The sequence below is a fragment of the Typopeltis vanoorti genome, chromosome 20, assembly GCF_054136105.1.
Source record: "Typopeltis vanoorti isolate ZY-2024b chromosome 20, IOZ_Tvanoo_1.0, whole genome shotgun sequence".
Lineage (NCBI taxonomy): Eukaryota > Metazoa > Arthropoda > Arachnida > Uropygi > Thelyphonidae > Typopeltis > Typopeltis vanoorti.
The window spans coordinates 86,380,331-86,402,535 of NC_143568.1; the positions used below are offsets into that span (position 1 = coordinate 86,380,331).

The following is a 22,205-nucleotide window of genomic DNA, read 5'->3' on the forward strand; positions in this document are numbered from 1 at the left end:
AAGAAAGAAGCTGTTCAATACGCTACAGTTATATGGTGTCAATGGGGCATTATATCAAGTAATACTTAGTCTTTATTTGAGTTGTAAGTCAGCAGTTAGAATTGAAGGAAGTACAGGAAGATGGTTTAATGTTAAATCTGGTGTGAGACAAGGATGTACATTATCCCCTCTGTTATTCATTATCTATATGGATCACATTATGAAGGAAAGTGGTATTAAACATGATATCAAAATTGGAGATGTTAATGTCAGCTGTTTGCTTTTTGCGGATGATGTTATACTTCTAAATAAATCCACTACAAGTCTGCAAGATTCTCCAACTAAATTGAATAGCTGTTATAATAGATATTTTATGAAGGTCAGCAATAAAAAGACAAAGACAATGAAAATAGGCAGACTCATTGAAAATGTCAACTGTGTTGTGAAAGGAGAACCTGTGGAACAAGTAAAACATTTTAGCTACTTAGGCTTGATTTTTAGTGAAGAATGTAAATTCAATATAGAAATAGACAACAGAATCAGCAAAGCTGGTATGGTGGGATGTCAGTTGAATAAATTCATATGGAATAAGAGAGAAATTAGTCGGAACACTAAATTAGCTGTATACAAGACAGTGTTTTCAAACCAGTTTTAACTTATGAATCTGAGAGCTGGGTCAGAAGTAAAACGCTTGACCAAAAACTAGAGACCGCAGATATAAGAGTCCTGAGAAAGATTATAGACATAAACAGATGGCATCAATGGCAATATCATGTTAAAAATGAGGATATTAGGAAAGAACTTAATATTGTTGGCATCCATGAATGTGTTAGTAGAGCTAATCTCAGGTGATATGGTCATTTAAACAGAATGGGAGAGGAAAGATTAGCAAAACAAGTATTCTCTGCCATGTTGTTCAGGAGAAAGATCAAGATATTGGTGGATTGATACAGTTAAAAGTGCCTTAGAAGATAGAAATATGAGATATGATAATATTGAAGTCTTGACAGGTAACAGATTGATTTGATAGAAAATTGTAGATAGGAAGTTAGTAATGGTGTAAGTTTTTCATGCAACCATATCCTGTACACCCCTTGAGGATACATATCAGGTGATGATGATGAAAAACTAAATATAAAACCTGTATAAAGTCAGCAAGAACTAGATCTTTCTCAGTGCTGACATTGGAAGTGACCATAATTTAGTCATAGCAACATTTATGTTGAAATTTGGATTTACAATCTCAAGAAAAATAAAAAGTCAAAAGTTTAACTTTACTAAACTCAAATCAAATACCACTAAAAATTACTTAAAAGAAACCTTGCTTCTGCTCTTTCTGAAATCCCTACTGACTCTGTTGATCCTGATATCTCTTTGAAGCAGCTGAAAATATCTTAGGAAGAAAATGCAGTATTAACAAACCTTAGATTACACAAGAAACTTTGATCAGCAAAGATTATGATCAATTAACAGTATAATTATCTAAACTGGCAGATTTAAAAAGGAGGTAAAATTTGCAAAAAAATGTCTGAAGAATGCAAAGAAATTGAGGATAATCTTCATAAGAATAACCATACTGAACAGCATACCAAATAATTAAGAAATTAATGCGTTTTGTAAGAGCTGGATAATTGAAAATGTGGATGGAACAAATATTACTAATCGTGAAAAAATATTGAAAAGATGGCATTTATTATTCAAGTAAACTGTATAAGTGTGATGTGATAGTTTATACCAAAATTATTATTATTCATGACACCTCCAAGGAGTCCATAGATTCATTGCGGAAGGACACCTACAGCTCTCAGTCTTCACCGCTACACCGAACCTGTACTACCATCAACGGCATCTACTGCTCACCACCATTAATATTTTTTGTCTGTAAATTGTCGATTTGTAAGGGTCGATTTGTCTGTATGCAGGATGAAAAGCCAGAGTTTCTGGGAGAAAAACCCTGCTACCCTCGTAGGAGATCGGCTACTCACCTTCGATTGAAAAAGTCCATATAGATTCTTCCCATCACAATAAGAATCGAACGTAGGCCTTTTCTAATCAAATGGTGCAATTTACCATTGTTCTTCCAATTGTGCAATTTACCGTCATTCTTCTAATTGCGCTACAGAAGCGCTTAGAGGGAATTGTCCCAATGATAACAGAACAGTGAATATTCTATACTTAGAGAAGTAGAAAGAGTCATCTTAAGATCAAAGTCGAGAAAAACAATATTCCAACAGAACTACTTAAAGAAGGAGGGGAAGAACCTATTAGTGTACTTCACAAAATTTGCCAGCAGATGTGGAACACTGATATCTGGCCAAAAGACTGTCCTTCCCCCCCCCTCAAAAAAAAAAAAAGAAAAGAGGTCAATTAGTCTTGCCAGCCAACCAAGCAAAATATTTTTGGACATCTTATTTTCACATATTGAAACAAAAATGGAATTCAGACTTCCAGGCTGGATTTGGAACAGCAGTACAATTGACCTTATATCTATGTGCCATATTTGGAGAAATATTATTATTATTACATAACACCTCCAGGGAGTCCAAAGACTCATTGAGGGAGGGCATCTGCTCTATATCTCTCTATCTCTACCAACTGCACCTACCTTCATCATCCACACCAATACCATCTACTGCAGACCACCACTAGTACTTTCACAGACAATCACAAATATCCATCCATGAACCTGCAGCCTTTATGCTGGAGAATGGATTCACTAACCACTCAGCCAACCAGGCCAGCTGTAGAACATGTAGAACAATGTGCCATAATTTTATTGATCTACAGAAAGTGTTTGATTCTGTTTGACACAAAAGCCTTTGGAAAATTCTGCAACATTATCGAATAGACAACAAAATAAGACTGATTGAATCTCTATACTCATCTTCTGAAATGATGGTTGAAATCAAGAATTAAAGCACTCCCTTCCCAATAGGGCATTGAGTGAGATGGGTGCAAAATATCACCAATGCTATTTAAATGCTTCCTCGAATATGTTGTAAATGAAGCCCTGGAGAAGTGTGCTGTTGGAGTGACAGTAGGAGGAAGAAGAATTAACCATCTAAAGTTTGTTGATTATATTGATATTCTAGGGAGATCTTCAGATCAGATCTTGGATGAGAATTCATTACTTACAATTATAATAATTCTGAAATTATATTTTTACAATTATAATATTACAATTATTATAATATTTCTGAAACTGAAACGAGAATTCATCTCGTATTTTTAGATCTCAGATAAGATCTACAATTGAGATCTTCAGGAAACCTCCACAATATTAGCTTGTACTCTTAAAGATATAAGTACCCCAAAATCAGAAAGAATGACAAATATCTGTTCTTTTTACAAGAAGGAAGTGCTGTAGTAGAAACTGAAAAAATCCTACTTGAAGGATACCCATAGAAGAAGTGGATCAGTTTAAATACCTAGGCAATATCTTTATTAAAGATGGCAAGTCAAGACTGGATATTAGAACAAGAATTGCAAAAGGAACAACAGCATTCCAAAAACTAAGATCACTATGGACATCCAAGCTCCCAATTATGAACAAATTATGCATTATTGACACACTAGTTAATTCAGTACCTCATGGAAGTGAAACTTGGACTCTTCTAAAAGAAGATGAAAAGAGGTTACTGTCATTTGAAAAAAAAGTGCTATGGACAACTCCTAAAGATAACATACACTGATCACATCACAAATTTTGAAGTAAGACAAAAAATGAGTTCTTTCACCAATTTGAGAGATAACATCATAACTAAGATTTGAAAGAAGCAACTTATGAGGTTTGGTCATATTAGCAGATCAAATAGTCTACTAATTCAGGTTCTTGAATGATTTACTCCAGCAACTCAAAAAAACAGTCAGACCTAGAATAAACTGGTAAACAATATCAAAAATTGGAGAGTTGCACTTCACTTACAGAGCTGAAAGCAAAGTGCCAATCAAGGACTGAGTGGGAGATTTCTGTAAGGAATATTTCCTGATATCTACTCTACTGTCTTTTGTGGACTGTGGGATGAAGAAGAAGAAAAGGGAATGTTGTATTTAAATTAAGGATTCCAGATCCAGAAGTTTTATTTCCAATTTTCTGGAAATAAAACTAATAAATTCATTGTCAGCCACCTGTGATCAAATAACTGGACTGTGAATGAGATATTTTAAAATGGAGAGGGGGGGGTAAATTATTCGCTGCCAAAAAAGAATATATTTTGATTCTATTTAGAATGAGGTTGAAACTTCTACCACTTGTTTCTGATCACTCGCTTGTGGTAAGTGGATTTCTGGAGCCCTGATTATGATATGCTTAGAAAACATGTTGGAGCAGTGCTATGGCTTTTCAGGATATTGAAAGGCTTCTTTCTGATATTGAAGCAGTATCAGACTGCAAGAGGGTAAATCAAATGGGATTAAGTGGAGATGAATCGAGATATAATGCAAGAGCTGCAAAGAAAGAAAGAAAACATTGTGAAAGCAGTATAAAGAGAAAGTCGATGAGTATGCTCATGAGCAATACAAAGTGCAAGCAATAAAGGTGATTAGTATGGTAAGGAAGGCTAAATCAGTTTATGAGAGAAAATTAGTTAAGCAAGCCAAAGTAAATCCAAAGGTTTTTTGTTATGTAGCAAGTAAGAGGGGAAAATTACTATGTAAGGATGACTTGAATCAATGCTAATGGTAGAAAAGTGAGAAGAGGCAAAAGCAATAGTTGATTTGCTAGGTGATTACTTTTCCAGTATATATCATCCAGGTGGAGATTTGGCAGTTGCTGATGTGATACTCATGTAAAAATTGAGGTAGATGAACAGGAGGAGCTCTGCATATTGAAAAATAACACTATTCATATAGCAGCAGTACTTGATGGCATGTCAACCCATGTAGTACTAAGTGAATGTGCAAGAGAATTGGCATTGCCTTGGATAAAGTTGTTCAGTTTAAGTCTCAGCTGCAGAAAGAGGTTAAGATAGTTTCATCAAGACAGTAATTTGGTCTGTAATTTGCTATTTGTAATTAATTTGGAAAAGTTAGTTAAAGGCAAAATCCAGCAGTGGGCAGATAGAAATTAATACTCTGTTGTGTACAGCATGACTTTGTAAAAAGTAGATCCTGCCTTTTGTAATTTACTCACATTTAATAATACGACAGCAGAATTAGATAAGTGAAATGGCTACACCATGATACTACTAGACTTTGCAAAGGCATTTAACAGAGTACTGCATGGGAAACTTTTACAAAAGTTGGAGCAAATGAGAAAAGATATGAAGCTGGTAGGATGGATGGGGGGATGGCTTATAGACACCTGATTAATATATGAATGGAGTAGAATCTAGCAGAATGAGGGTGACTAGTGGAGTCTTCAGAGTTTTGTATGCTATGGCCATTAATCTTTTTAATTTGATTATTGATGATATAAGGAAAGATTTAAAGGGGAGAGGGGAGTATTCAGTTATTTGCTGATGATGCAAAACTTGTGAGTGAAATAGTTGATAAAGATAATGTAGATATCTTGCAGTATGATTTGAATAAGTTGGCATTGTGGATAAAGGATAATGATTGTGAATTCAGTGTTGCAAAATGTAAGTTTATGAACTTTGGGTTGAAAAGGTTACATACTGTATATCACATTGATGGAACTGGATTGCTGGAAATATGAGACTGGGGACTTGCAGGGTAATGGTGAGCAGATAATTTGAAATTCAGAGTACATCTTGCAGACATTGGTAAAATAGCTCAAAGGATTACTTGAATACTGAAAAACATGATAAAGTAAAGATATAGAAGTTATCCTTTTTTATAAGCCTATGATTTGGCCACATCTTGAGTACTGTGTAAAGATTTGGTCACTTGGGTTTCTTAGGTATCAGGAGGTGGTGAAGAGGATTTAGAGATGAGTGACCAAGCTAGTGACGGGTCTGTGGAATGCTGCCTATGAGGATAGATTGAAGATGTGTGGGTTGCAAAGTTTAGTTGATATGCAAAAAAAGAGGGGACATGATAGAAACTCAAGTTATTAAAAGAGTTCTAAAAGATAGATGCAAAGAGAACTTTTCAATATGTGACAGAGAAAGAACTAAAAATTGCCTGTGAACGTTGTGTAACAGTGTCCAGACTAGGTTTTTTGCATGTAGAGAGTAGTGAGTGAGTGGTTGGTTGGAAGGGATCGCAAGAATTAATTGTGAGTGCCCTGATAGTGAATAAGTTTAAGGAAGAGGTATGATGGATTTTGTGTGTATAAATGTTAGTGTAGGTCTCACACAATGAGTCTCCAGACTTGATGACAGTACCTGTGTAATAATTATCAAACTCAATTTATGCAAAGGTTTTTTGGAGATTGTCTTCAGTTGCTGCAAATATCACTTGATCATCTGCAAAGACTAAGGTATCTAAGATAAAATTTTCTATTTGGATTTCTACTTTGTTGGTTAACCTCCATTCCTTATTTGATTCATGAGATATTTTATTATAAGACATTTATTCCAAAGAAGTTTATACTTATTTTTTTTTACTTATTCAGTAGTTTTGAAATGTCATGCGACTTATGTTTCATATTTTTTCAGCATAATATTTTATTACATTTCTATTAGGTGAAATTTTTGAATTAAAAAGTGAACTCAATAGTGACAAAAAAGAGAAAAAGAGAGAAGCTGTGAAGAAAGTTATAGCTTCCATGACAGTAGGAAAAGATGTGAGGTAGGAAATCTTTTATGCTACATTACTGTTTATCTATTTTACATTACTTTTTATTTTCTTCAGAAAGTATCCTTGATAATTATTCAGGATGTAGTTATGACTGCTTTTATCAGTGGAGATGCAGCAACTAGAACACTCCAGAAGAATGAAAGTAGGTCTCATCGCTGTACAAGTTATCACTTAAAAAGAAATGAAGCTGTCAGAGGAAATGCAATACCTTGGTGATCTTAATTAGGTAGAGACAAAGCAGACCAAAATGGGATTGGATTAGGGTCTTTCTAAAGAATTTAAAAAGAATTTATTCAGGAAGCGAAGAAAGGGCAGGATAACTATAGTATTTAATTGTAAACCTGAATGTTGTATTGGTTTGAGATTTTTGAAGTTTATTTGTAATAATCTATGTTCTTCACTGTTGTGGCATCACAAAGGCTAGGATCAGAAAAATGCAAAAAAGTGATTTGTGTACATATTTGGAAATATTCATCTGACCATTTTGTTAGAAACGAGATGCATCTCCATGGGTCAGTATTTATTTGTAACCATCAATTAATATACTTCTTTGCATGTCTGAGGTAGTTTTGTTTCCTGTTTATATTACTACCTCTGATTCTTTGAAAATCTTTTAGTTTGGCATATATTTGCTGGTTTGATATTTTCCCATTTAGATTGCCTGGTAATTGTGGCGTGTAGCTTTTATGTCGCTATGGCTAGTGACATGAGGCAATATACTTTGCAGATGTTAAACAGTTTTTTGTTATTTATGAGTGGTTTTTCTCCTTTCAGTGTGTGTGTGTGGGGGGGGGAGATCAGCAACTTAATTGTAAATTAACCTTTTAGCTATTCACAAGATGCACACAATTTGTTTTCTAGAATATTATTCATGTAATTCATTTAGAAATAGGGGGAATTGAGACATTTTCCATTTTCCCCAACATTGTTTTTGATAACACTCAAATTCCCAGACAAGATGAGATCTCTCTTCTTGGAATTACCCAGACACCAAGCTTCTCCTGGCATAAACACATCACAACCATTGCATCCTCAGCTTTCAAAAAACTAGGTTTTCCTCTTTCGCTCAAGACTCTACTTCACCTCTAAACAGCTGTTAACATTATACAAATCTCAAATCCACCTAGCTATTGAATACTGCTCTCACATTTGGAGTGGGGCTCCATTAAAATGCTTGACTCAATACAGAGGAGAGCAATTAGATTGATAAATGACCCATCTCTCACCAACTCACTCCCCTCACTTTCACATAGGTCTCTGCAATTTATATATTCTATAAATATTTCCATGGAAAATGTTCATCCGAAACAGCATCAATAATTCCTCCATTCTGTACTAAGCCCATTGAAACATGTACAGCTGTCGCCCAACATCCTTTCACAGTATGCCTTGAAACTTGCAGAACAAGTTTCTTTTCCTCCTTCATCCCTGCTACTGTGGTACTATGGAATAGCTTTCTCCCCTGACGTATTTCCCAAGGAATACAACATACAGGCTTTTTAATCAAATGTAAACAAGTTTCTCCTTTTCCAACTCACTACCCATATACGGTACTAACGTACTATAGGTTGACCAGCCAACCTCTCGTATATGGGCCCAACATTAAAAAAAAAAAAAAAAAAAAAAAAAAATGGAATGTATTTGAGAACTGAATTGAGCAAATCATTACAACAATACTACCCACTCCTAATTGCTATCCCAAATTTGTTAAACTAATCAAAACTGCAGCCAAAGCCTCTATTCCCAGAGGTTAAGGTTACAGAAAACAATACATCCCATGCTGGAGTAGGGATACCGAGGAACTTTTAACCAGCTATGAAGATACTGAAGATCCAACTGTTGCTAAGGAGCTCATAGCAACACTTGACAAAAACAGAAAGGAAAGATGGATCTCAGCCATCCATGAATTTGACTTCATCAAATTAGCTGGAAAAGCTGATCACTTATGAGAAAAACCAACAGCATACAAAACACCAGAGATAACTCCCAATCAAATGGCTAATCATTTACTGAAAACCTCCAAGATAAGTCCCAGCTCTACCAGCCAAATAACTGTGCAATCTTTCATCAGAAAAAATCTGAAGATGGCCTCTGAGCTTCTTGAACTTGTATGCTTAGTTTCTCTGGAAGACAGGAAGCCTTAAAACTCACCAAGAATACCAAGGCTGCAGGAGTGGATAGAATCCTCTTTGAGTTTCTGAAACACCTCAGCCAACAAGATCAAACATGGCTGGCTGCCCTTTTCTCAAAAATTATAACAACTGGAAACCTGCCAAAACTATGGTGGGAAGCCAAAATAATTGATGTGCCCAAACCAGGGAAAGATCCAAATAATGTCAAAAATCTGTGACCTATCTCCTTGCTTTGCTTCACCTTTAAGCTCTTTGAAAGAATTCTCCTTAAAAGAATTTCACCCTCATCAAAAGAGCACTCCCGATTGAACAAGTTAGCTTCAGGCCAGGAAGAAGTTGTGACCAGGTTCAAGCCCTGACAACACAGATTGAAGCAAGCTTCCAGAAGAAACTTAAATCCAGAGTCACTTTCATTGACTTAACATCAGCTTATGACACAGTCTAGATGAGGGACCTTCTCTTTAAAGCTAAGCATTATCATAAGGTGCAAAACAACTTTCCAGCTTTTTGAATCTATTCTCTCCAAGGATCTGGGTCCATATTGGTGGAAGAAAGAGTAGGCCTAGATTCCTTCACAACGGTCTTCCACATGGCTCTGTGTTAGCCCCTTACTCTTTAACATCTACATGTCTGACTTACCACATATCAGTTCGAGCAAATATGTATATGCCGATGATCTAGCGATCCTACCCCAATCTACTGCCTTTGCCAACCTGGAAACAACCTTGAACACAGACCTCAACATTCTGGAGGTATACCTGAAGCCAAATCCAACAAAAACTGTGTCTACAGTTCTACTTGAACAACGGAGGCAAATCGATACCTCAACCTCTCTTTCTGTGGCAAAATGGTAGAACATGAGCCTCACATGAAATACGTTGGAGTGAGCCTGGACAGAAGCCTAACCTATAAAAGGCACATCACCAACCTGTCCAACAGAATTAAAATGAGAAATAATATCATTTCAACTTGCTGGAACAATCTGTGGTTGTGGTGCAGACGTCCTAAGGTTGTCTGCACTAGCCTGCGTATTCTCTGCAGCAGAATACTGTGCCCCAGTCTAGGAAAGAAGTGCACACACTAACATTAGACACCCAGCTGAACTCTACCATACACACAATTAGTGGGGCACTGAGAAGCACCCCTCTTTCCTGGCTGCCTGTCCTATCTAACATTGCTCCACCAAATAAACAGAGAAGACAAGCCTCAATTAAAGTATTTAATAAAGTAATGAGCACCCTGCTCCTGCACCAGACTCTCATAAATCCACCTAGTCTTCGCCTAAAATCAAGAAACCCTTTCTGGTCCATGGGCAAACTCTCTTCCGCTGCCTTACCATCAATACCTGATATGTGGAGAGAACACTGGTCCAACAAATGGCTTCCTGGTTGAAGATCTCTGCAGCCTGGTTTTGCTCTTCCTAGGAAGATTTGGTCATCTATCAACAGGATCAGAACCAGGGCAGATGTGGCTACCTGCTACATAAATTCAGTCTGTCAGGCCAACCTTATTGTGACTGTTCCCCTGTGGCCCAGATGATCACTCATATTGTTAATGACTTCCTAAGGTGCAATTTCATGATAGTGGCCTCCATGACATCCACGAGGTGATAGATGAGACCCTGAATTGGCATTTTGGACTGGACATTGACTTGTAGCTGCTTTGTATTCCTTTTGCTACAAGAATAAATAAATAAATTTAGGAATAATCTCATAGATTTCAGATGTCTGTTTAACCATATAAACATTTTTAATTTATGATAACACAAATATATGCATAAGTGCCACTATATATACTTTACATTTGGGTTCAATCATGCATATGTTTCTGTTACAGAACAAAACAGGCACTTATACTGATCGTGCTCAGTCTAAGTAATGTTGGGATCACAGTGAGAACAGTAAACACTATTATGACTCAAGAAAGTTTTAAGTGTTCCTATTTTTTTATATCTGGTTTCATGTGGAGATGGAAGGGTTTCGTCAGTTTTTTTTTTTTTTCCCCACAAAACAGGCAAACCAGAAGAATGTAATTAGACAAATGCTTAATATTCAAAAGAATATTTATTAAAAAGTGGCCTTACATTCATTCAGTTCAGCATTATTTTTAATAACTTCATGACTGTTATGATATTTCATACGAAATAAGAGTTCTGCAAAAGGTTGAATGAATTTCAGAGGGATTTGAAATCTAAACCATTTTCATCTAAACCATTGTTAGTACATCTAAGAGCTGCGACTGAGAGGTCACATCATTTGATTCATATTGTATGTTTTGAGTTAGATAAAGCTATTTTTTGAAGGCAACTGATTTAGCAACTTTTCACCAAGGTATTTTGAATATTAAGAGTAATTTAGGCATCTTCAGGTTGATAAGGATTCAATTTAGATGTGAGTATTCAGTTTAGATCTTGAAATTTTAATTATTAGACATCCTTTCAAACTCTTTCCTAGGCTAAAGTGTTGTTGTCATAATACTTAAGCTTGCTGGCTTGTGTTTATAATAAACCTATTTTAATATTTAATATCTATAATTTTATGTTACAAGAAACTTTTTTTTTTTTTCTCATCTGAACCCTGTAATGTCCAGATACGTTTATTCCTAGTTTGCCTTTCTGATCTTGTCTTAAGTAAGACCAATCCCCCACTTTCAACAGTTTTCCTTCTCTGAAATAATTTAATGCAAATATCTTCATCTCAGATGTGGATATGTTAATATCTTTAATAATAGACCATGGTACCAGTTACGGCACCAACTTTTCTATTACATTTTGAAAAATAGTCAAATGATAGTCATTAGGTAACAAAAGGTCAAATCCAAATAGTTCTAAGATACTTTCTCTTTGAAGCTTGAACTGTCAAGTGCAAATAAGACCTGAAAAAGATACAAATCTGAAAACAAACCCCAACTCAACATCACCAGAGTTAAAGATCGGTACTATCAACATAAGAAGCCTGAATGGCAAAGAAATGGAGCTAGCTGAGGAATCAGATAAGTACCAGATCGACATAATAGGGGTGACTGAAACAAAAAAGACCAAAACTGGTGAGATCTTTCTAAGCAATAAATACAAAATGTTATATTCAGGCAATGACAATCGAGGAAAAGAAGGAGTAGCCATAGTATTCAACAAAAAATATGAGGCTAATCTTCTTGAATGGCAGTCAGTCTCAAGTAGAGTAATGTGGGCAAATATGAGAATGGGGAACTGGAAAATGAGACTTATTTGTGCCTATGGTCCCACAGAAGGTTCTACTAAGGTAGAAGTGGAGGAATTTTTTGACGCTCTAGAAAAAGCAACTGACACAATGAAAAAGGAAAAGTTGGTCCTTGTTGGGGATCTAAATAGCAGAGTTAGGAAATGATTGCGAGACATACAAAAATATTTTGGGAAAATTTGGAGAAAAGAGCAAAGCTAATAATAATGGCAAATATCTGTTGGATTTCTGCTCAGGACATCGATTGGTTATTACTAACACCATGTTCCAACATAAAAATGTGCACAAATTCACATGGAGAGAGAAGAGGCTAGGAATAAGAAAAGTCTCATTGACTATGTTATTGTTGATAGTGATGTCTTCTCCTTGGTGCAGGACACCAGAGTGTACAGAGGATTTGAAATTGGAAGTGATCACTATTTAGTCTTGAGCAGGATAAAATTGAATTTCATATTGAAAAGAATAACATGTAAGAAAGTATTAAAGCGAATAAAAGTTGAGCAGCTCTCAGATGTGAACTGTAGACTAAAATACAGAAAGATTATTGAAAAGAAAATGAAAGAGTTTGAGAACAGGAATCAAACCTTGGAGATTCAGTGGCAAACTCTGAAGAAAACATTGATTGATTCTGCCAGAGAGGCATGTGGTGAGGTTGTGTGCGAGGATAAAAAAATCAGAACTCCCTGGTGGACACAGGAAGTTAAAGAGGCAGTGAAGGAAAAGAAGAAAGCATATCAAAAGTTCCTGGCAAATAAGTCAGCTTTGTCTCTTACAGAATACAGAGACAAATGTAAGAAAGCTAAACAGTGTGTAAAACTAGCTAAACAAAAGTCATGGGAGGACTTTGGCAAGAATATAGAAAATAAATATCAAGAAGGTGCCAAAATATTCTGGAGGTGTTGAAGAAGCTTAGGAATGGAGGAAAGATTGCTGTAAAAGGAGTTAGAGATGATAAAGGTGACATGAAAACAGGAGAAAAAGATATCTTTGAAGTATGGAGTAATTACTTTGAAAAACTGCTAAATGAAACAAGCAGTGATGACAGCACAGTGATAAAAAACACTGACCAGGCATCTAGTCAGGAATACATATTCATACTTGAAGTAGAAAAAGCCATCAAAGGCTTGAAATGTGGAAAGGCAGCAGGAGTAGATGATATTTGACCAGAAATGCTGAAGTATGGTGGTATAAAAAGTCTTACAGTGGCTGCACTGCATAGTTCAGAAAGCCTGGACAGAGAGACGAATTCCCGATGATTGGAGTAGAGCTCTCATAGTACCCATATATAAAAAGGGAAATAAAACTGAATGTGAGAATTACAGCTTTATTTCCTTACTGAGTGTTCCTGGCAAGATCTATGCCAGTATACTTGAGAAACGATTGAGAAGAATTGTGGAAGAAAAGCTTGGTGAAGAACAAGCTGGATTCAGGCCAAATAGAAGCTGTCAGGATCAGATCTTCATTTTACGACAAATAGTTGAGAAAGCATGGGAATATAACAAAGATCTGTATTTAAGTTTCTTCGATTTGAAAAAGGCATATGACAAGGTGCCAAGACAGAAGCTATTCAACACGCTGCAGTTATATGGTGTCGATGGGGCATTATATCAAGCAATACTTAGTCTTTATTTGAGTTGTAAGTCAGCAGTTAGAATTGAAGGAAGTACAGGAAGATGGTTTAATGTTAAATCTGGTGTGAGACCAGGATGTACATTATCCCCTCTGTTATTCATTATCTATATGGATCACATTATGAAGGAAAGTGGTATTAAACCTGATATCAAAATTGGAGATGTTAATGTCAGCTCTTTGCTTTATGCAGATGATGTTATACTTCTAAATAAATCCGCTACAAGTCTGCAAGATTATCTGACTAAATTGAATAGCTGTTGTAATAGATATGGTATGAAGGTCAGCAATAAAAAGACAAAGACAATGAAAATAGGCAGAATCATTGAAAATGTCAACTGTGTTGTGAAAGGAGAACCTGTGGAACAAGTAAAACATTTCAGCTACTTAGGCACAATTTTTACTGAAGATGGTAAATTAAATATAGAAATAGACAACAGAATCAGCAAAGCTGGTATGGTGGGAAGTCAATTGAATAAATTCATATGGAATAAGAGAGAAATTAGTCGGAACACTAAATTAGCTGTATACAAGACAGTGTTCAAACAAGTTTTAACTTATGGATCTGAGAGCTGGGTCAGAAGTAAAACACTTGACCAAAGACTAGAGCCTGCAGATATGAGAGTCCTGAGAAAGATTAGAGGCATGAACAGATGGCATCATTGGCAATATCATATTAAAAATGAGGATATTAGGAAAGAACTTGACATTGTCAGCATCCAGGAATGCATTAGCCGATCTAATCTCAGGTGGTATGGGCACTTAAATAGAATGGGAGAGGAAAGATTAGCAAAACAAGTGTTCTCTGCCAGGTTGGCAGGAAAACGACCCAGAGGAAGACCAAGAGCCTTAGATGATAGAAATATAAGATGTGATAATGTTGGAGTCTTGACAAGTAACAGACTGATTTGGAGGAAAATTGTAGATAGGAAGTTAGTAATGATGTAATTTTTTCATGTAGTACTGTCATATCCTAATCACCCCTTGAGGATACATAGCAGGAATTTGATGATGATAATTCTTATGTCGAATCCCAGTGATGTCACTTGACAAAATATCAGTGTTAAATATTGTTTAATTCACTCCTAGCTTTGTTTTGATTCCATTAAATCTAAAAAATGAGCTTGAACTAATCAAGCTTAAGTACATGATCCTTAGTTTTCACTGAGACTGTTAATTTGTGTTATTTAACATAGCTTTATGTACCAAAGCTACAAAAAAATTGAAAACAAAAGAAGACTTTGGGGTGGATAAAAGAATTAAAGAATATCACACAAAATATTACAAGCATGTCAACAGCAATTATCCTATTTTTATTTTTCTTAATTTTAATTTTCCACTAAAATGGTCCAGCTGAAATGACAAATTTTTGTAGTAGTCATACCAAACTATATTAAAACGGGTGTCAATTATAAATTTGAGCTGTTTTTTGAATAAGAACAGTCAGTTGAAAAAAATATTTCAAATTATTTTACCAAAAAAAGGAATTATAATATATTCCCAGCAATCATTTTTGAGACTATGGCTAATTTAACAAGAGGTTCAATTGTGAAATGCCTTAACAAAATTTTAATAAAGATCCTAAATTCCAGATTTAATTAAATCCCATCTCGCTTGTATAGAATTACTAACCTTTTCAAAATCAATTTGCCAAATAAAAATGCTATGATTGGAACTAAAAATAAACTTCATGGGATCTTACACCCAATTTCCCAAATGACATTGAATTCTATCGAGGCTGTGTGTGTGCGTGTTGCCATATATAATTGACTTGTTTTTCCATTTTGTATTCCCCCCCCCCCCAAATGGTATGATTGAAATGAGAAATTTATCTTAAATTTTTAATTTCAAATCTTAGCCAGCTAGTGAGATTCAAAATAACTTGCACATGCAGACAAAATGACTTATAGGTGCTTTTAGTTTTTTTGAAATACTGTACAACTGAAAGTGATGGCTTGACAAATTTTTATGAGGATTCCAAATATGTAATTACAATAAACCATCAAATGCAGTAAAAATTTAAGAGGTTAAAATGTTATTGGTGACAACAGTAAATTTAGTTGATGGGAATTGACATTTTTTTTTCACTTGGTTTAAAATTAAACTGAAGATGCCAAGAAATTATATTCTTGTTTAATCCTTTATCCAAGTGTAAGCTAACAATGTTTTGCACATGAAGTAACTTCACAACTAGGCTACTTTTATATAGTTTTGAAACTATTCATGCTCCAACTCTGTTCATTTACATCTAGATAAAGGATTAAACAAGAATATAATTTTTTAACCTTTTTAATTCAGTTGATGGGAATATCAGATAATGATCCTGGAACTATATTAGTGGTCACAATCATTATGCATCATAGGGTCTTTTTCCATTTGAAAAAGCTCATTCAACAACAATGGTTGTATATTTTTTTTAACATTTTTGTCAGTTTCACATACAACATTGTATCACATTTTGTAGTACTTGGAGTGGGACAATAAGTTAATATGGGAAAACCTACTGTAGAAATCAAACACTGAAGTTTTTAAAACTAATTTCTGACATGTCTAATATCTAAAGACTTCCACATGAGTGAATGCTGTCTACTTAGACACCCACCATATGTATATCATGTCTGTTAGCTGCTTGTGAAAGCCTGGAATTTGTCCATACTAACAGATTAGTTATTACCAATACCTATTTTCAGAAGCACTCAGAAAACACCTATACTTTTACATCTAAATTGATAGATCAAGGCAACAAATTGATTACATCCTGTCTTTCCAGTGGTGGACAAGCATCCTTGATGTGCATACTTGTCCTGGAGCTGATTGTGGTACTGACATCAGCTAGTAAGAGCCAAAGTAAGACTCAAAAATCTTCAATCAGGTCCATTTTACTAGACTGCATATCAGAGTAATCCCTAATGGGTTCACAGAAGAAACATCAACATGGTTGGAGATCTTTTGGTGACTAGTGAGAATTCACCTGAAATGTGCTGGGAAGTAATCAAGGTTATAATAGAGGATACAGCCAAGAAGTATGTAGGTGCAATTAGAAGACCAAGAGATGCATGGTTATCACATTCAGCATGTGATCTGATTGAAAGGGTGGTTGTTGAAGCAGAGCCACAAGGACTAAAGATCATAAGAAATTACATAGAGAAATCAGAAAAGCCATCAGAGGCTTTTCTGATTCATCAGCCATAAAAGACTGTTTCGTTTAGTTCATGACCTAAAGCACAAGTTTAAGCTCAAATTGAATATTATGAAAGACAGGAATGAAGCAGTACTAACAGAAAAACTGGAAATAAAAAGCAGATGGAAAGAATACTGTGAAGAACTATATAACAGAGAGGATAAAGAAAATTTGGAGGAACCCTCTCACCAGGAAAACTTAGATTTAGAACCTCCTCCACTTAGGCATGGAGAAGCAGGATTAATTAGTATTTCAGAGGAAGTTCTAGTGGCCTAGCTTAGGCTAGTGCATGTATTGGCGAGAGCATGAACTATACAGGTCTGTAGAATTATTAATAGTGTAAGTAATATGGCCTTTAGGTCATTAAAGCAAGAGTGTCTGAACTGATATTGTAATAGGTGAAGTTGGGGTGATGACCCTCAAGGTTGATGCAATTGTATACTATAAGAGAACACTAGAGTGGGCACTAGTGATATGAAATAGTATAATGAGAGACAGTATTATGAGGGGTGATGAACCTCAAGGTTGATGCAACTGTATACTGTAAGAGAACATTGGAAATCAGTATGGTTGCAGTTGAGTATTGTGATCGAGTACTAGTCAGGGGTATGAACCTCAAGGTTGATGCAAGTGTATACTGTAGGAGAGCATAACCTGATGATAAAGATTACAGGTGAGGTTTACCCTACTGATGACTAGTCGTTGCGATAGTAATCCTGCTCAAAGAGCAATTAAACAGCTTAACAAGGCCATGAGTGCAGATAGAATTCCAACAGAGTTAATTAAGGCCACAAGGGATGGAGGAATGTGTGTGTTATAGCTTGATTTGCAAGGATATGGGAGACAGGATCATGGTCTAGAGACTGGAAGAAGTTGGTTTTCATACTACTGCACAAGAAGATATGAAGGATTGAAAGAATTATAGAATTATTAGTTTTATCTCTCAGGCAAGCAAGATTTTATTAAAGATCATTCTAAATAGGATTGAGGCCAAAGTTGAGAATGAGATGCCAGAGGAACAAGCAGGGTTTTAGGAAAGGCAACGGTACTAGTGATTAGATCCTTTCCCTGAGACAGATCATTGAAAGTATAAAGAATTTAGATCTCTATGGTAACATGTTTCATAGACTACTCCAAAGATTTTGACTGTGTTCAGCATATGAAATTGTGGGAGGTAATGAAAGTAATGAGTTTTCTTCAACACATTATCAGGTTGATAGCTAACTTTGAACAAGTAACCACAGTATTGATTAACTGATTAGTTTCAGGTTTTTTAAGGGAATTAGGTAAGGTTGTCTACTTTCTCCTCACCCATTTAATATCTATGCTGAGGATATCATTGGATGAGTGTAAGACAGTTATTAGGATAGGTGGCAGATTGATAAAATATATTACTATGCAGGTTTTTAAATACTACCCACGGTTGATTTTAGATGAGACTGGTTCTTATTACACTGAGTAGGACAGCGTATCATTTTGCTTACTTCTTTAAATCTACATACGTAACTGAACTCTGTGTGTGTGTGGCAGTTGAGTGAGTTGCCAATTTACTTGGCATATTTCTTTGGTAGCACGAAATGCAGGTCTTGATTTATGTGCCTGTTTTTTTTCCTCCTCATGTTTGGCATGCTATTTTTGGCAGATTTTTCCAGATTGATCTGTCCAAGATCAAATGGCACAAGTATATTTATGTATGTAACTTTAAAGAAACAAGTGAAATGGTATAATGTCCTACTCGATAAAAATTAAGGTCTTATCTTAAATCAACTATGGACAGTATGTATAAAATACTGGTATATTAATGAATTAAACCATGAGATAAGTTATATAGCACACATTGTAACAATGAACTATTGTATGACATCTCACTGATATTCAGTGTCTTGCTCAAGTTTGATTTGGATGACAGTTGATTCAGAAATCTCTGAAATACCTTATTTGTTTTTTAATCTGAAGAAGTACACAAAAATATTGTATGATAACTAGTAATTTCTTACCAAAAATTGCATGTGGTACTTGCCAGATATATCAAGCCATGGAAACCTGAACTCTTTATTTATAGTTATATTGAAAATAAACTGTTACCTGTAATTTTTGAGTGGTGCAAATTTACTTCTTTACAGAACATATTAATCTCCCCCATTACCAACTGAACAAAATGGTCATACTGTTTAAATATACAACTCGTGTTGACTTTCATTTGTCAGTTATTACTCACTTAATTTCTCTCACTGAATGTTGTTTTATTCATTCCCACTTCCTATTTGCTAGTGACTCATAAATGTTTTTGTGATTTTCTCCCAGAAAATCTGATGTTTACTAATACAAAACAGAAATTGGTTTGGAGAAAACAACTACTTAATAGACAAACTGAAAGGGCTTTAATTACTTCATCTGTACATACCAAAATTTTTTGTCGGATTGTATGCATGTTGTTTATATCAAATACCTGTTAATACTTGAGTGTGCAACAAGAACCTTTTAAGAATTTACTTTTTTTATCACTTTAAAAGCTGTAGAATTGGTATCTCATTCCTCTATCAAAAACAGTAATGATGCCTTTGCCTACAATGTGCTGAATCCATTGGACTTACAATTGCTCATGTTTTTGTCAATTTTGCTGTAATATGTTTGGCATTATCTTTCATGCCAAAATTTTTTCTAGAAAGAGGAACTGCTTTAGATATGGACATAGATTCCAAGAGTTGGGACACCATTATCATCACACTTAACATAAATGATTATGTATGCATGTATATTGAAGATAATCATATAGGTATGGCAATCTGTGAAGCTTTTTAGAATTAATCTTCCTGAAGTCATAAAAACCTATATAGTCCACTTTATGGAATACAGTTTGACTTCAGTAAATTTAGTTATTAATTAGCATCCAGTTATTATTGTTTAAATTTCTTCTTTTTATATGTATTTAATTACATTGGCAGTTCCCCCCCCCCCCCCCATTCTTTTGCCAGTGCATAAATGCTAGCATATTAGACTAATGCATACTTAATAATGTTTCATTGTTTTAAAACTTTTATATAAAGTATATATTTTTCAAAATTATTCATCAATTCTGACTCAATAAACAAAACTTATTTGTTTAATCATTACTGTATATTTTAGTGCTTTATTTCCTGATGTGGTCAACTGCATGCAGACTGACAATTTAGAATTGAAGAAATTAGTATATTTATATCTGATGAACTATGCAAAGAGCCAACCTGATATGGCAATCATGGCAGTCAATACTTTTGTAAAGGTGAGTTACTATTTTGCTAATATAAATCAATTGTCAGATGCTGACAATTGATTTATATTAATCTTAGGTGATATTTCACCTGAGATTCAGGTGAAATATCACCTGAATCTCAACAAAATTGATGGCTTAGTAATTCCAAGCATCTGGAGGACCCATCTGCAACCTATATAGCATCCTGAACATGATGGCAGAACCCAAACACAAGAAAACCTTAATATAGAGGACTATAGAGATGTGTTTAATGTAGTTCCACTGTAAAACTTGTTTGTTTTTTTATCATTTGTATATTTTTATACTTGCACATAAGAAATTAATTTTATGTTGGTAATTCATTTATATTGAGCCTCCATATCTCAGTCAGTATAGATGAAGCCCTTAGGTCGGAAAGACCTGAGTCTGAATCCCATGAGTGATGCGAGGAATCTTTATCTGGTCTCTTTCGGCTAAAGAGATCAGATACGGAGTCTCATACAGAGGTAGAGGGTTTTTTCTAACGGAAACTTGGGTTTTTTATCCCTCAGAGCATGCAAACCAGCTAGTAGAACACACGCGATTTACAGACAAGAATACTTCAAGGCATAGGGTAACCACCTTATTCTCGTATTATGGTTAGGAAATCCAAGGATTCTTGGAAGGCTGTGGGTGCTCATGTGCCTGTTAAAGCCACTGATAGAATAGAATTCATTTATATTTGTGTATAATTATTTATTTTTTCATCAGAGGTCAGACTAGGTTAAATGATTAACAAAGCATTTAGATTTATCTTACTTTTGTGTAGTGTCATGTAGCTTGTGTCCTGTGCATATGTATGTTTTCCTGTTGATGACCTTGATACAGAGATTGAAATATCATGTTATTTTCATAATTATAAGTAAAATAATTATTCCATATGTTTTTGTCTCCATAAATTCTTCACAGTGAATGCTGACCACTGTGTATAACCTTAGAATTTTTTTTTTTTATAGATTGATACTACATGTACTCAGATCCAATTGTAAAAAAAATCATAATTTAAAATTCTGAATATTTTTACGTATTGGTTATGTTAGAATGTTTATTAGTTTTAATTTCATAACACGCATTGTCGGCACTTGCGATGTGCCCGTTATGGAAATTTTTTTGTTAAAAGTGATATGTAACGCAGTTAAAAATTTAATGTACTTACCGGATTTGAGTAGTTGTGTTACTTTAAACAAATTCATTATGGTTTTGAAATATTAAGTTTTGTGTTTTATGAGGACATTCTCTTGTTGCTAACGGAGACAAAGTGTCAGCCATTATACAGTACTTAGTTTCTCGCTTGCCACGGAGTGCGCATGCTCGCCGAGAAGTTTGATGAGTGATTGGCAGCTGACAAGAAAGCGTTCGGCATCTGAGTAACGCCTGAAAACGAGAGCGTTCGGGATGAATTTAGAACACAGGCCGGCAGACATTTAGGTTCGGAAGGAACTTAAGTTTTTTAAGTGACAGTTGGAAGAAAATTAATAGTATATTCCGAAAAAGGAATCATGGAACTATTAAGTTTCAAAGTGGAATAAGTATTGATGAATAAAAGGAAAATATTGCTATATGCGTTTTAAACGGAATATTGGAGGAAACACTAATTGAAAGATTAATAGTAGATTCCGAAAAGGGAATCGTAGAACTGTAAATTTTTTTTTACTGGAAGAGTTAAGACTGTCAATAAGCATTTAGTGAATAAAAGGAGAATTTGCTATTTACGTTCTAAAGGAATGTATGAGAAAACTCTTATTAGGAAGTTTCATTTGTATTAAGGACGCCAGATCTGATTATTATTTCTACTGAAGATAAGAGACAGAATTAAGTCAGGAAGAATTAATGTGTGTTACATAAGTGATGAGAAAGGATCCTGTAAAAATGAAGAATAGAGTCGTATATCTATTGAAAAGGGCCTTGACAGAGAAAGAAACTGGCTATGAACATTTTGTGATTGTGCAAACAAAGTGTTTAGTCTAGTCTTAAGTGTAAGTTTTGTTTTTAGAAGGCCTTGGATCCAATTAATTTGTAGTTAGTTATGTAAAGTTGTTTGAAGTGTATATATATATTGTTTTTGTTTTGTTAAATGTGTTTATTTTTTATTT

General features: G+C 34.9%; 1 protein-coding gene across 4 annotated transcripts in view; it reads left to right on the forward strand.

The window, feature by feature from the left end:
- LOC150095632 (AP-1 complex subunit beta-1-like) overlaps nucleotides 1-22,205 on the forward strand; it is a 246,521-nt gene that overhangs the window by 10,053 nt on the left and 214,263 nt on the right. For 3 of the 4 annotated variants that reach the window (XM_090410443.1, XM_090410440.1, XM_090410441.1), the window contains exons 3-4: nucleotides 6,567-6,672; nucleotides 19,968-20,103. In XM_090410443.1, the coding sequence (XP_090266569.1) occupies nucleotides 6,567-6,672; nucleotides 19,968-20,103 (242 nt within the window). Of the gene's footprint in view, nucleotides 1-6,564; nucleotides 6,673-19,967; nucleotides 20,104-22,205 lie in introns of all 4 variants that reach the window. The other variant, XM_090410444.1, reaches the window with a different exon arrangement.